General features: G+C 41.5%; 1 protein-coding gene across 8 annotated transcripts in view; it reads right to left on the bottom strand.

Annotated features, from left to right (window-relative positions):
• Positions 1–12,500, bottom strand: part of LOC123510428 (potassium voltage-gated channel subfamily H member 6-like) — a 699,140-nt gene that overhangs the window by 522,915 nt on the left and 163,725 nt on the right. For all 8 annotated transcript variants that reach the window (XM_045265606.1, XM_045265610.1, XM_045265612.1 and 5 more), the window contains exons 5-7: positions 11,082–11,271; positions 4,399–4,714; positions 3,275–3,424 (exon numbers count right to left, since the gene is read on the bottom strand). In XM_045265606.1, the coding sequence (XP_045121541.1) occupies positions 3,275–3,424; positions 4,399–4,714; positions 11,082–11,271 (656 nt within the window). The remainder of the gene's footprint in view (positions 1–3,274; positions 3,425–4,398; positions 4,715–11,081; positions 11,272–12,500) is intronic.

Here is a 12,500-nt window from a genome sequence, read left to right as displayed (position 1 = left end):
GCATCCCATTCACCCTCCCTTGACTAACGAGCAAAAACAAGGACAGAATACAAAGACAAATCCCCGCAGCCTCTTAATGGACACTGGACACGTAGAGACACTGAAAAAAATACATAAGACATTGTTACGGAGCCCAAGAACAAGTGTATCTCAAGTTTCCGTCTATTTTTTCCCATTTTATCCTTTCTTCTAAGTCGATTATTAGCCAGGCTGGGTCCGGTAGCTGCCACGCGTTAGGGCGGTGTCTTGGGGCTCTAAAGAGACATTAATTGGCTAATGGGCGAGGCGTTGTCGATTTATGGGTCTGATAGAAAAAATATTAACAATTGGGTGAAGACAACATACTGAAGGAGAGTTTGTTTGTGGCGGGAGATGGAAGAGGAGGAGGAGGAGGAGGAAGAGGAGGAAAAAAAAAAAAAAAGAAAAGATGATATAAGATAATGATGATGATGATGATGATGATGATGATGATGACGACGACGACGGTAATAAAGACGAAAGAAAAACAACAACAAAAACTACTACTACTACTACTACTACTACTACTACTACTACAAAAACAGGAAAAAACAAGTACAAGAACAACGACAAGAACAAAGATCAACCAAATCAACAGAAGAAAGAAGAACAGAACAAGAAAACGAAATAGAGGAGGAGGAGGAGGAGGAGGAGGAGGAGGAGGAGGAGGAGGGTTGAAACGGATGGATATTATCGGTGCGTGAGGGAAATAAATAACTAGGAGGTAGGATGAGGGTGGACAGAAGAGGAAGAGGAAGAGGAGGAGAAGGTGACCGGAATAACAAGCTGCCACTCTTATGTATGGGAGGAATTATTGTCTGGGTATTGAGACACTGACGCATCTCCCACTGTGGCGTAGATTGTTATTGTATGTGCATTGTTATTGTATTCAGTCTATTTCCTGTAGTAGTAGTAGTAGTAGTAGTAGTAGTAGTAGTAGTAGTAGTAGTAGTAGTAGTAGTAGTAGTAGTAGTAGTAGTAGTAGTAGTAGTAGTAGTAGTAGTAGTAGTAGTAGTAGTAGTGCATTAAACTGAATAAATATACTTAAAAAAATTAAATGTCTTAAAACTCAAGCACAGTAGAGTTTATAGTACATTATTCTTACATTTAGTGGATAATCTTAATTAATTTCTTAGAGTTACAAGATGTCCATTCAAATACAAAATTATCACTTCATTAAATGCTTAGTGGTGGCTGTGTTTCAGAGAGAGAGAGAGAGAGAGAGAGAGAGAGAGAGAGAGAGAGAGAGAGTAGCAGTTTTGGTTGGGGTCATTTTCAAGTAAGGCCATTTTATCCTGCCACCGGGAAAAATTTAGTTGTATTTAACTGTTTACTTATAAAAAGGAAACAAAACAATAAGTAGCCCTGTTAATCAATCACAGTAAAACGTCCCTATGACAGCTTTTATTTAAACATTGGCTGGTCGTCCCCGCCTCTCCAATCTCCGAAATCACAGTCCATATTCGAAAAGGTCTTTATCACCGTCTGTCACTGGGTTCTGTCGATGGTGGCCGATAACTAACTATAAATCCCTCAGCTCCCTCCCCTTCCACGTCCCCAGGCCCTGTCGTACCCTGCTAGTCCCTTTCCCTCGCCCCAAGCTTCCAGAAATACTCTCCCCACCTCGTCTCCACGCCCCACCCGTCTCGTCCCCGTCTCCGCCCCGCCAGCACGGCTATCGCTCAGTGAACCATCATCCTTTAAGTCACGTGTCCAGCTGCCTGACGGAGGTGAGCGCGAGCTTAAAAATAGACAAAGGACTTGGTCATCCATCTTTAACACTCCATCCGCAGAGAATGAAACTCAATATAACTCTTCATTTCGTTGTTTTTACGTCTCTTTCGTTCCCGGATGAGTTTGTACTAGGTGAAAGAGTTACGGCGGATACAAGTAATATTTTGTACATTTTTTTTATAATTTAACAATCCATTAGTCAAGAACAAAAGAAGCAAATGCTTATCGTCATTTTTACGTCTCGAGCTTTCATTTCCTGGTATGTGCGCGTACATACTAGAATGAAAAGACACAAAGGACACCATGAAAAATTTACGTTCCTTTAAACTTTAACAGGCCATCCGCGGAGAACAAAACTTAACGTAACTATTTTCTTTTAATTTTTTTACGTCTCTTGCTTCCATTTCCGTGTGTGTGTGTGTGTGTGTGTGTGTGTGTGTGTGTGTGTGTGTGTGTGTGTGTGTGTGTGTGCGCGCGCGCCGGAGGAAAGACACTTCATGGAAATTTAATCCATTTCTTTTAAGTTTAACGAGAATAAAACTTCATCTATTTTGTCATTATTTTTCACAGTCTAGCTGAAAGTGTAAGCTTTCACTTCCTGCTGTGATGTCCACGGCTGTATTACAATAGACGAAAAACATAAAGAGGAAAACGTAAGATGATTTTTTCATGACTTTTTTAAATCTCTAAAAGTTAAGTTAAAATAGAGAAGGAATTAGTTCTCATTTATGTAAATGGCTGATGACCAGAACAAACTTAACATCAGGCTATTCATGTCCCAGAGCTTTGTATTATATCAGTCAATCGACAGAGATGATAGATGGAAGTATGTATGTTTCATAGGGAGATCCCGCCTGAGTCTTACTGGCTTCTCGTATCATCCTTATGTTATAATGTCCTCAACTAAAAAGCTTGCGAAAAAAAAGAATACAGAAGCGACATTAATATCTTTTATTACAGTTTCATTTGCTTATTTACTTAGGATGGCAAATTTAGTGAGAACACTTGTATTATTTCCCACCATAAGTGAGTCTATACACGTAAAAGATTATCAGTCATTAACAAAAGGAACAGAAATAGTCACTCTTGGAGGACAAACGTCTTCTCCAACCCACACACCTGTCCACTGCTCGTCTAGTCCACACCGCCCCTGCAAACGTCTTACATCTTGCCATCTCTTACTTCTGCCTACCGTTTTCTTTCTACATGACTCAAAAACTGATACTTAAGAGAGACACAGAAGGTAGAATTTGATGAAGAATGGAGAAATGTGACAAAGTGTGAAGGAGTGTGGTGAAGTGTAATGAAAGAAGCAGCAGTGTGGTGAAGAATTAGGAGCGTTATGATGTACAGTGAAGGACACATAAAGGCTGCAAGACTGGCTGACACAAGAGCAACAGAATCAACAAATACACGACAAAATAACTGACGAAAAGAAGGATTTGAAAACGTGATATCCTGCATTACCCGAGCACTTTACCACTTAGGGACAACAATGAGGCGAGGAAGTGCAGGATCTTACTCTTTCCGAGGTCTTAGAGGCCGTGGTGGCGAGGGAGTCTTTCCTAGAGGCGGCTGAATCCTTCCTGCGCCAGATGGGCAGAGAGGTCTTGCGGTCCTCAAAGAAGGCGGCGAGCGAGGGGCGGTTCACGTGGAGGGCGTCGAATGCAGACTGGAAAGGAAAGCAAAGGGTGGACACTTGGCAACGCATGAAGGGTCATAGGGAAACGTTTACGACGCTCTAAAAACAACAACCCAGTGAACAGGGGGAAACAAACAAAAACACATTGTTCACTTATGGCTGACTGAGAAGGGAAGGACACGGGGAAAACGTTCGTGACTCAGTAAAGAGATCAAAGAGAAACGTTTATATATATCAATACATGAAATGCCAGCAAGGCTCTAACTAACCGAAAACAGGAGCAAACTCGTTAAAAAATAGCAAAGAATTAATAGCTAAACGAAAGAAGCTATTCAATCAGCTCACATCGGGAAAAAAATATGAGCAGAGTAAAAAACAATTTATAAAGCAATACAATAAAGACTCTCATCATTATAACTACGAAACGCAAAGCTACAGACATCTGGTTATATTTGAAGTCTGACTCACCTCACGTCCTAAATTTAACAGGTAGAGACATTTGCCTGAACACGAATGAGGACAAACATCGTTTCGGAAAGAACAAACATGATGGACACGGTTATGGGGACCCAGGTGTGTGTGTGTGTGTGTGTGTGTGTGTGTGTGTGTGTGTGTGTGTGTGTGTGGTGTGAGTGTGTGTGTGTGTGTGTGTGTGTGTGTGTGTGTGTGTGTGTGTGTGTGTGTGTGTGTGTGTGTGTGTGTGTGTGTGTGTGTGTGTGTGTGTGTGTGTGTGTGTGTGTGTGTGTGTGTGTGTGTGTGTGTGTGTGTACGCGCGTTTCTCAGAATCTGTGTATCTCTGTGACTGTGTGTCTGTGAGTGTCTTTGATAAAATATAAAACATATATCATACACACACACACACACACACACACACACACACACACACACACACTCTCTCTCTCTCTCTCTCTCTCTCTCTCTCTCTCTCTCTCTCTCTCTCTCTCTCTCTCTCTCTCTCTCTCTCTCTCTCTCTCTCTCTCTCTCTCTCTCTCTCTCTCTCTCACCTTATTATCACTATGCGTGGAGACTATAAGGGTAGCAGGCGTGGCAGTGCTTGAGGACACCTGGACCTCAGCAGAAGTCCCACCCACGCCTTCAGATCTACTGGGAATACTGAGCGACCCTGAGCCTCCTCCTCCTCCTCCTACAGGTTGTGAGGGGCGAGGGGAGTGTATGGGAGGGGAGGAGGAGGCCACACCACCGTCAGAAGGGGCCATAGTGGTGGTGGTGGTCGTGGTGGTGGCGGCGTGGGAGGGCGAGGTGGTGAGGCCAGACAGGGACCCCAGCAATGGATCCGACTGTTCGTCTTCTTTGACCTCTCTGAAATGTGACAATGTAGATTAAGTAGAAGTATTATTTCAAGACGTCTACTTTTAATACCCTTACTAAAATGTGCCTGTAAATTAAGTAAAAGTATTAATTAGACTTCTTTTTCAAGCACTCGTAATGAAATGTGCCAATGTAGATCAAGAAGAGATATTATTTCAAGATGTCTACTTTCAACACTCCTACTGAAATTAGTCTGTAAATTAAGTTAAACTAATAATTAAAGACTTTTATTTCTAACACTCGTAGTAAAATATGCCAATGTAAATCAAGTACAAGTATTAATTCCAGACTTCTACTTTTGATACTTAAACTGAAATTTCGGTGTAAATTATGCAAAGGAATTAATACAAAACCTCTATTTTTGACACCCGTGGAAGTGAGTTTTAATACGTGGCTTGCCTTTTTCTGATCTGAACTTTATAAGGTCAGAAAAAAAGCAAATAGCCTAAAAATTAATCCCATCACCGAATTTGCCTTATGTCCAGCTTAACAGATGCGCCAAATAGGAATGGAGGTGGATAGCTGAAAACTGAAAGAATGAGAACGGACAGTTAAAAGAAATGACTAACAAGTGGACTGGTAAGTGGAATGGATGGCAATGTGGAGTAATGAAAACTATGAATAACTTACAAAAAGAGGAATAAAATAGAATGGTTCAAATACGATGGCTGAAATGGCAATAAAATGGCTCTAATATGATACAGAAGGCAACTGAATGCTAAATGAAAAATGCAAAAAAAAAAAATGACATTTAAAAAGTCAAATAAAGAGTGCGAAAAAATATTGGTATCTACTTAAAAAAAAATTATAAAAAAATAGATAATAGATTGAATGAAAAATATAACAAGTGTGCTAAAGGCAATAAAAATAGTGGGCCTTTTTTGATCAGTGGGCCTTTTTATCATACTTGTCCTTTGCCAGTTCCCAGTCGTACGTAAGAAAAAAACACGGACATCTCACTCCTCCTGACCTCACTGAAGCACGACAATGGATGACGTGATCGACTGACGTGAACGAGTGACGGGCAGAAACACGTGGATTGATGACTGAATACATGAATGGTCCATAACTGAGCCTCACAAACAAATACGATCGGAACAAAATACAACATACAAATCGTGAAAGCCATGAGTCACGCAGGAAACGCTTCACTCTCCGGCCTGCGAGTGGAAAGTGTCACTAATAAGTTACTCTGGTAATTGTGTTTTGGAGAATGTTGAAAATATAAGAATAAAAAAGCAAAAAATACTCCAATCAAGCACACTCATATAAAAGTATTAATAATTAACCTCTTCAGTACAGGGACGCATTTCCATATTCATTCTGGTTACTATTTGGTGATTTTACACATCTTTTCAAACTTATGTGGGCATTAAAATAGTGAAGACTGTGGCCATTAATCTTCTACCCTTCATAGACTATTCCTAATGTAAATAAAATGGTCTAATCCTACACAAATCTCAAGGTAAGAATGTGTCCCAGTATTGAAAATAGTTAAGAGTCAATAATAAAATTTACTCTTGGAAAAGGTAAACTTTGAAAATTAGGGAAAATGAAACACCTTAAAATACTCGCATCAGAAAACTCAAACATAAGAGGTAATTAAAATATAAACAATAAAACTTAACTCCGCGAAACCAACGAATTGAATAACGTTGAAAATAAATAGCAATGAAACAAATCAAAATACTCATATCGGTTACACTAAACCACAAATAAGTCACAATAATGAAGGAAATTCCAATTATATAGTAATCAAAAGAATATTGTAGAAAAAAGTAGGAAAAAAAAATTCACATTAATCAAGATATTTGCATTGGGATATAAAATGTACAAATGTAAATTAAATAATAAATAAAGATCAAGACTGGTGTTATCATGAACGTATTTATTAGCCATGTTTCTGTACCACTTTAATTTACACTTTCGCTTTCCACGTGAGAAATCCATCGCTGAAAAAAAAATAATAAATAAGGAAATCACTCACTTCACTGATTTTTTTTTTTATTAATAACGTACAGAAATATGAGAACACAAATGTAAAAAATAAAAGAGCAATAGAAAAATAACCATCGCGTCACACATTCAAACTAAATCAAAACTAATTATAAGGATTCACAGCCACTTCACTACTACTTTTTAATTAATGAATAACGTATAGGAATATAAAAACAAACATATAAAAACAACACAGCAACAGAAAACATACATCACATCACACACTTTCAAATAAACTAAATCAAAACTCATTATAAGGATTCACGGCCACGCTACCTGAACAAAACTAATATGAAAAAAAATAATAAAACATGAACAAAAACAGTAAAATAACAAAATACATAAAAATTAAGTTAAGTGAATCAATGAAGTAAATGTGTGGCGTGTGCACCTGAAAGCCTCGTAACACGGCGATCAACACAGGTAGGAGAGGACGAAGTGGCGGGAAATGAGGACAGCAGTAATGAAGACAGGCAGCGGGTGGGGAGGCCGAGGAAAGCGATGAGGGATAAACTCCATTGACACTAAACGAGTTAAAACGTCGCGCTAATAGATCGCAAAGTGAAGGGAGAAAATACCACTCGGGAAGGGAGAAAATCAATAGGAAATGTGTATTGTAGGAACTTGTGGGATTATAACCGGAGGAAGTTGTGTGTTCCAGGTTGGTGAAACGTGTGATGTGAAAAAGTGGAGATAGAAAACAAGCACGAGAAAAAGTATTGATAAAAGGCGTGTTACTACTCAAATTAATAAAACAAAAGAGAACGCGGCTAAATAAAAGGCGTATTTCCTCTGAAACCAAAAAAAACTGACAGAGAACAAGTACAGATTAAGGATGTGTTACTTCTGGAATCTGAGTCAAAGGAAGGAAATCGATCAAAACCTAAAATATGTTCTGATGGAACCAACAAGATTTGAAAGGAAAAAAAAATCAGATAAGAAATACGAAAACAGACTGAGTGAAGAAAAGAACGTCACGAGTAAGAGTGGGAGGGAGGAAAGCAAATCCTGAAAGTATCAAACTAAAGAGATAATGAAAATGGAAATGTAAAAGAAAACGAAAAAAGGACGAGGTAAAAAGTAACAAGTATCGTTCAAGGACGTACAATTTAAAGAACTAGTAATGAAAATGTGAAGGAATCCGAGTTGCGCTGGCGAGAGAGAGAGAGAGAGAAAGAGTGCTTACAGGCAAAGAGGACGGGGAACAACGGAAAGAGGAAAAGGGACAGGAGATGGATATGAAACGCTACATTCAAACCACGGTGAGTAACAAAGATAAATGAAGGCGAAGCAACGGACGGGAAGGTGAAGGTGAGGCAAATGGTGAGTGGGGTGACGTGAGGCGTGAAGACGAGACACCAATGAAGAGATCAGCACAAAGGAAATGAAGCTGTGTGGGCGAAATGGAGGAATTCCATGATGAAAGCAAGGACAACAATGAAATGAGTCAATATAAAGAGGCGTGCACAATGAGACGCGGCGCCTTTGTGTGAGTGCTGGGCAGGAGTCCACGGCAGGTATTATGAGGCCAGCGTGTTGGCAGCCGAGTGTACTTTTTGGCACAAGAATGTACTTACTAATCTTGCCAATCTGTACATATTAATTGAATATTGGCCAGAATTGTCCTCTTTCTCTCTCTCTCTCTCTCTCTCTCTCTCTCTCTCTCTCTCTCTCTCTCTCTCTCTCTCTCTGCTGTCACTTCCCCGTGCAAACCTTTCGACAGTAACATTGACAACCGGGCCTTTATTGCTTTTCTCTCTTTACACACTACAATAAAATAAGATAAAAACAACACTCACTACATTTTGCTTCATTTCTGAGTGTCTAGACCTCTTGTAAAATTATATTCAAGTGAGTCACTGTGTGTGTGTGTGTGTGTGTGTGTGTGTGTGTGTGTGTGTGTGTGTGTGTGTGTGTGTGTGTGTGTGTGTGTGTGTGTGTGTGTGTGTGTTTCACTGTTTGATCTGCTGCAGTCTCTGACGAGACAGCCAGACGTTACCCTACGGAACGAGCTCAGAGCTCATTATTTCCGATCTTCGGATAGGCCTGAGACCAGGCACACACCACACACCGGGACAACAAGGTCACAACTCCTCGATTTGCATCCCGTACCTACTCACTGCTAGGTGAACAGGGGCTACACGTGAAAGGAGACACACCCAAATATCTCCACCCGGCCGGGGAATCGAACCCCGGTCCTCTGGCTTCTGAAGCCAGAGGACCGGTGTGTGTGTGTGTGTGTGTGTGTGTGTGTGTGTGTGTGTGTGTGTGTGTGTGTGTGTGTGTGTGTCAAGCAGATGCTTGGAACTGTGACTCAGGGGAAATACAAAGTGATATCGAGTTGGGAGGAGGAGGAGGAGGAGGAGGAGGAGGAGGAGGAGGAGGATTGGGAGGAGGAGGAGGAAAGTGGTGATGGGAAAATGCAGTCATTCCTCTAGTTTCCCAGCCAACCGTGAGAATTCTTCGTGTGTGTGTGTGTGTGTGTGTGTGTGTGTGTGTGTGTGTGTGTGTGTGTGTGTGTGTGTGTGTGTGTGTGTGTGTGTGTGTGTGTGTGTGTGTGTGTGTGTGTGTGTGTGTGTGTGTGTGTGTGTGTGTGTGTACGTGCGTGTGAATTCCTTTTCGAGGAAAGCGTGGGACCGATGGAGGAGGAGTAAGAGGAAGAAAAGGAGGAGGAGGAGGAGGAGGAGGAGGAGGAGGAGGAGGAGGAGGAGGAGGAGGAGGAGGAGGAGGAGGAGGAGGAGGAGGAGGAGGAGGAGGAGGAGGAGGAGGAGGAGGAGGAGGAGGAGGAGGAGGAGGAAGGAGGAGAGGGAGGATACTATCAAGAAAGGAGGACAAGGAGGAGGAGACATGAAATGGTGGATAAAAAGGAAACGAAGGAAGAGGAAGGAGACGAAGGAGGACGAGGACGGGGGAGGCAGGAGACTTACTCAACCTTCCAGCTTTTATCTTCAACCTGGAAACTTTTGTAGGAGGCCAAAGTTGGTGTTTGAGTTGCAATAAAGTTTCTGTAGGTGTCTCTATTTTGCTTTTCCACAGTTGTCATATTGCTGAAACCTAGACACGTATTCAGACCACGTATAGGTAACAAAATTCACTACCCATCAATTTTCATCACCGTCTCGTGTCTCACTTCCACACACTACGAGTTCGTGTTGCTAAATGAGAGATAATAAAGTTTGTTCTCCATTTTCAACGGGAACAGATGACTCATTTTTACCAATAAACATTTCATAACATTTTCTTTCTTAATTCGTAACAGTGTGCATCAGTTTTAGCAATCCGATCCTAAACATTGCATTATTTCTGTTTATGTAAGAGAGAAAACCAGCAGAGCAAAAAATAAATAAATAAATTGGTAAAAAATAAACCCACTAAGCAGCATCGGTTAGTAGAGAGAGAGAGAAAGAAGAGGGACGAAAGCACATATTTCACAATTAATACTCGGCCATTCATCACAATACAAACAGATATAAACTAGTCACGACCAACCAACAGCAGGAGGAAACACTCGTAAATCACTGCTCACCACACACACACACACACACACACACACACACACACACACACACACACACACACACAGGCGGTGGCGTAGTGGATAAGGTGGTGAGCGTGGGATCGGGCAGATGTCCACGCGTAGGTTCAAATCCCACCACGTACAGCCTTAAAACACTTTGCCATTTGTCGAGTGGTTTAAAGTTACCTACATGTCACCATGATACCCAGGTTCTAGGTGGTTACACTCAAGATGAGCTTGGGTGGTGATATGGGCCTTAATATGGGTACCACTATAAATAAAAATTGCCTGCGCCACTAATGGGCGGAAGCTGAACAGCGCTTCCCATACACTCTTCACGTGTATCTACAGGCGTTATAGGCCTTACCGTAAAAAAAATAAATAAGTAAATAAATTTAAAAAATATTAAAAAAAACGAAAAAAATGAAAATAATTGAGAAACACTTCGATCACCACCTTTTTTCTTCTTCTTTCTCTATTATTTCTCTTCCCTCTCCTTGTCGTCGTCGTCGTCGTCGTCGTCCTCGTCCTCGTCCTCGTCCTCCTCCTCCTCCTCCTCCTCCTCCTCCTCCTCCTCCTCTACACCACCCTCTTTCACTCTTAGTAAGTAAAGTTCCCACTAACACGTCCGTAAAGGTAACAAACCTACAGCTGTTCGTTCATTTTTGTGTTCTTTATTTTCTTCTTCTTCTCCTCCTCCTCCTCCTCCTCCTCCTCCTCCTCCTCCTCCTCCTCCTCCTCCTATTCCTAGTCTTCTTCAGCATTAGAAACACAATAAAGAAGAAACACACACACACACACACACACACACACACACAAAACAATCTCCAATCTCAGTCTTACCTGCAGGAGTTCGCGTTCTCGTCGTCGCCTTCCTCTTCCCCTTCATCGTCGTGGGGTTCCTCAGACGGGTGGTCCATGATGGGCTCCATGCGTGCCCCGGGTGTGGACGAGGAGCTGGACGCCGGAGATTTGCCCCGCCGAAGAGACCCCATGCGAAGGGACTGGCGGAATGACGCTCTTGCTCTGTTGACTGAAAGAAAAGGACAATAATGAGTAAGGCCGTATTCTGAATCACTGCGTCACTAAACTAAATCCAAAGGTTCTAGTTCAAACTACGCGTTTCTAAAAGTGTCTTACGGTTCTAGTGACAGATTTTCAAGGTTTCTTCGTTATCAACAGGAGAAATATCCTTTAAAGTCACTTTTCGAAGATTTACGCGTTTCGTTAAGGTGTTTGAACGGTTCTAGAGACAGATTAATAAGATTTCTCATTATCTACAGGAAAAAAGCTCTTCAAAATCACTAATTCATGATATACGCATATTTTAAGATGTTTTTTTTACGGTTCAAGACACAGGTTAACAAGATATTTACGTTATCAACAAGAGAAATATTTTTTTAACTACTAATTGAAGATACACGCGGTTTTTAATGCTTTTACGGTTTTAGTGACGGATTAACAAGGTTTCTTCGTTATCAAATGGTGAAATACTTTTTAAATGGTCTAAACAAAAGCTACACGGGTTGTTTTTACGAATCTAGTAAAATATTAAGTAATTTCTACTCTATCAACAAGAGATACGCCCGTTAAAAAACCCTAAATGAAACTATATATATATGAGAGAGAGAGAGAGAGAGAGAGAGAGAGAGAGAGAGAGAGAGAGAGAGAGAGAGAGAGAGAGAGAGAGAGAGAGAGAGAGAGAGAGAGAGAGAGAGAGAGAGAGAGAGAGAGAGAGAGAGAGAGAGAGAGAGAGAGAGAGAGATAAATGACTAAAGACAGGAGGGGAGAAGGGAGAGGAGAAAGGGAGAGTGAGTGAGAGGGAGATAAAAGTGACTGGAAAAGATGGCTGCCTTGGGAGAGCGAGTGGGAGTGGGAAAAATATAGAGGCAGGGTGGGAGGGAGAGAGAGGAAGAGAGGGAGGGAAGGAGGGAGGGAGGAGAGACATGAAAGAAGAGAAGGAAGCTATGCAAATGTGAGGAGAATACACAATAAGAAGGTATAAAAAGTAATCAGTCTTCTTCCTCTTCCTCCTCCTCCTCCTCCTCCTCCTCCTCCTCCTCCTCCTCCTCCTCCTCCTCTTCTTCCTCTTCATCATACTGTGTGAAAAAACAAAATCAACAAGTGAAATACAAAGTAAGGAAGGAGAGAAGGAGGGAAGGGAGGAGGGAGAGAGGGTGGGGCAGGGAAGAAGACAGGAAGAGAGGGAGGGAAGAAGGGAGGGAGAGGAGAGGGGGAGGAAAGGAAGGAAGGAATGAAGCT

The sequence above is a fragment of the Portunus trituberculatus genome, chromosome 29, assembly GCF_017591435.1.
Source record: "Portunus trituberculatus isolate SZX2019 chromosome 29, ASM1759143v1, whole genome shotgun sequence".
NCBI lineage: Eukaryota > Metazoa > Arthropoda > Malacostraca > Decapoda > Portunidae > Portunus > Portunus trituberculatus.
This window is presented reverse-complemented; position numbering and strand designations above follow the sequence as displayed.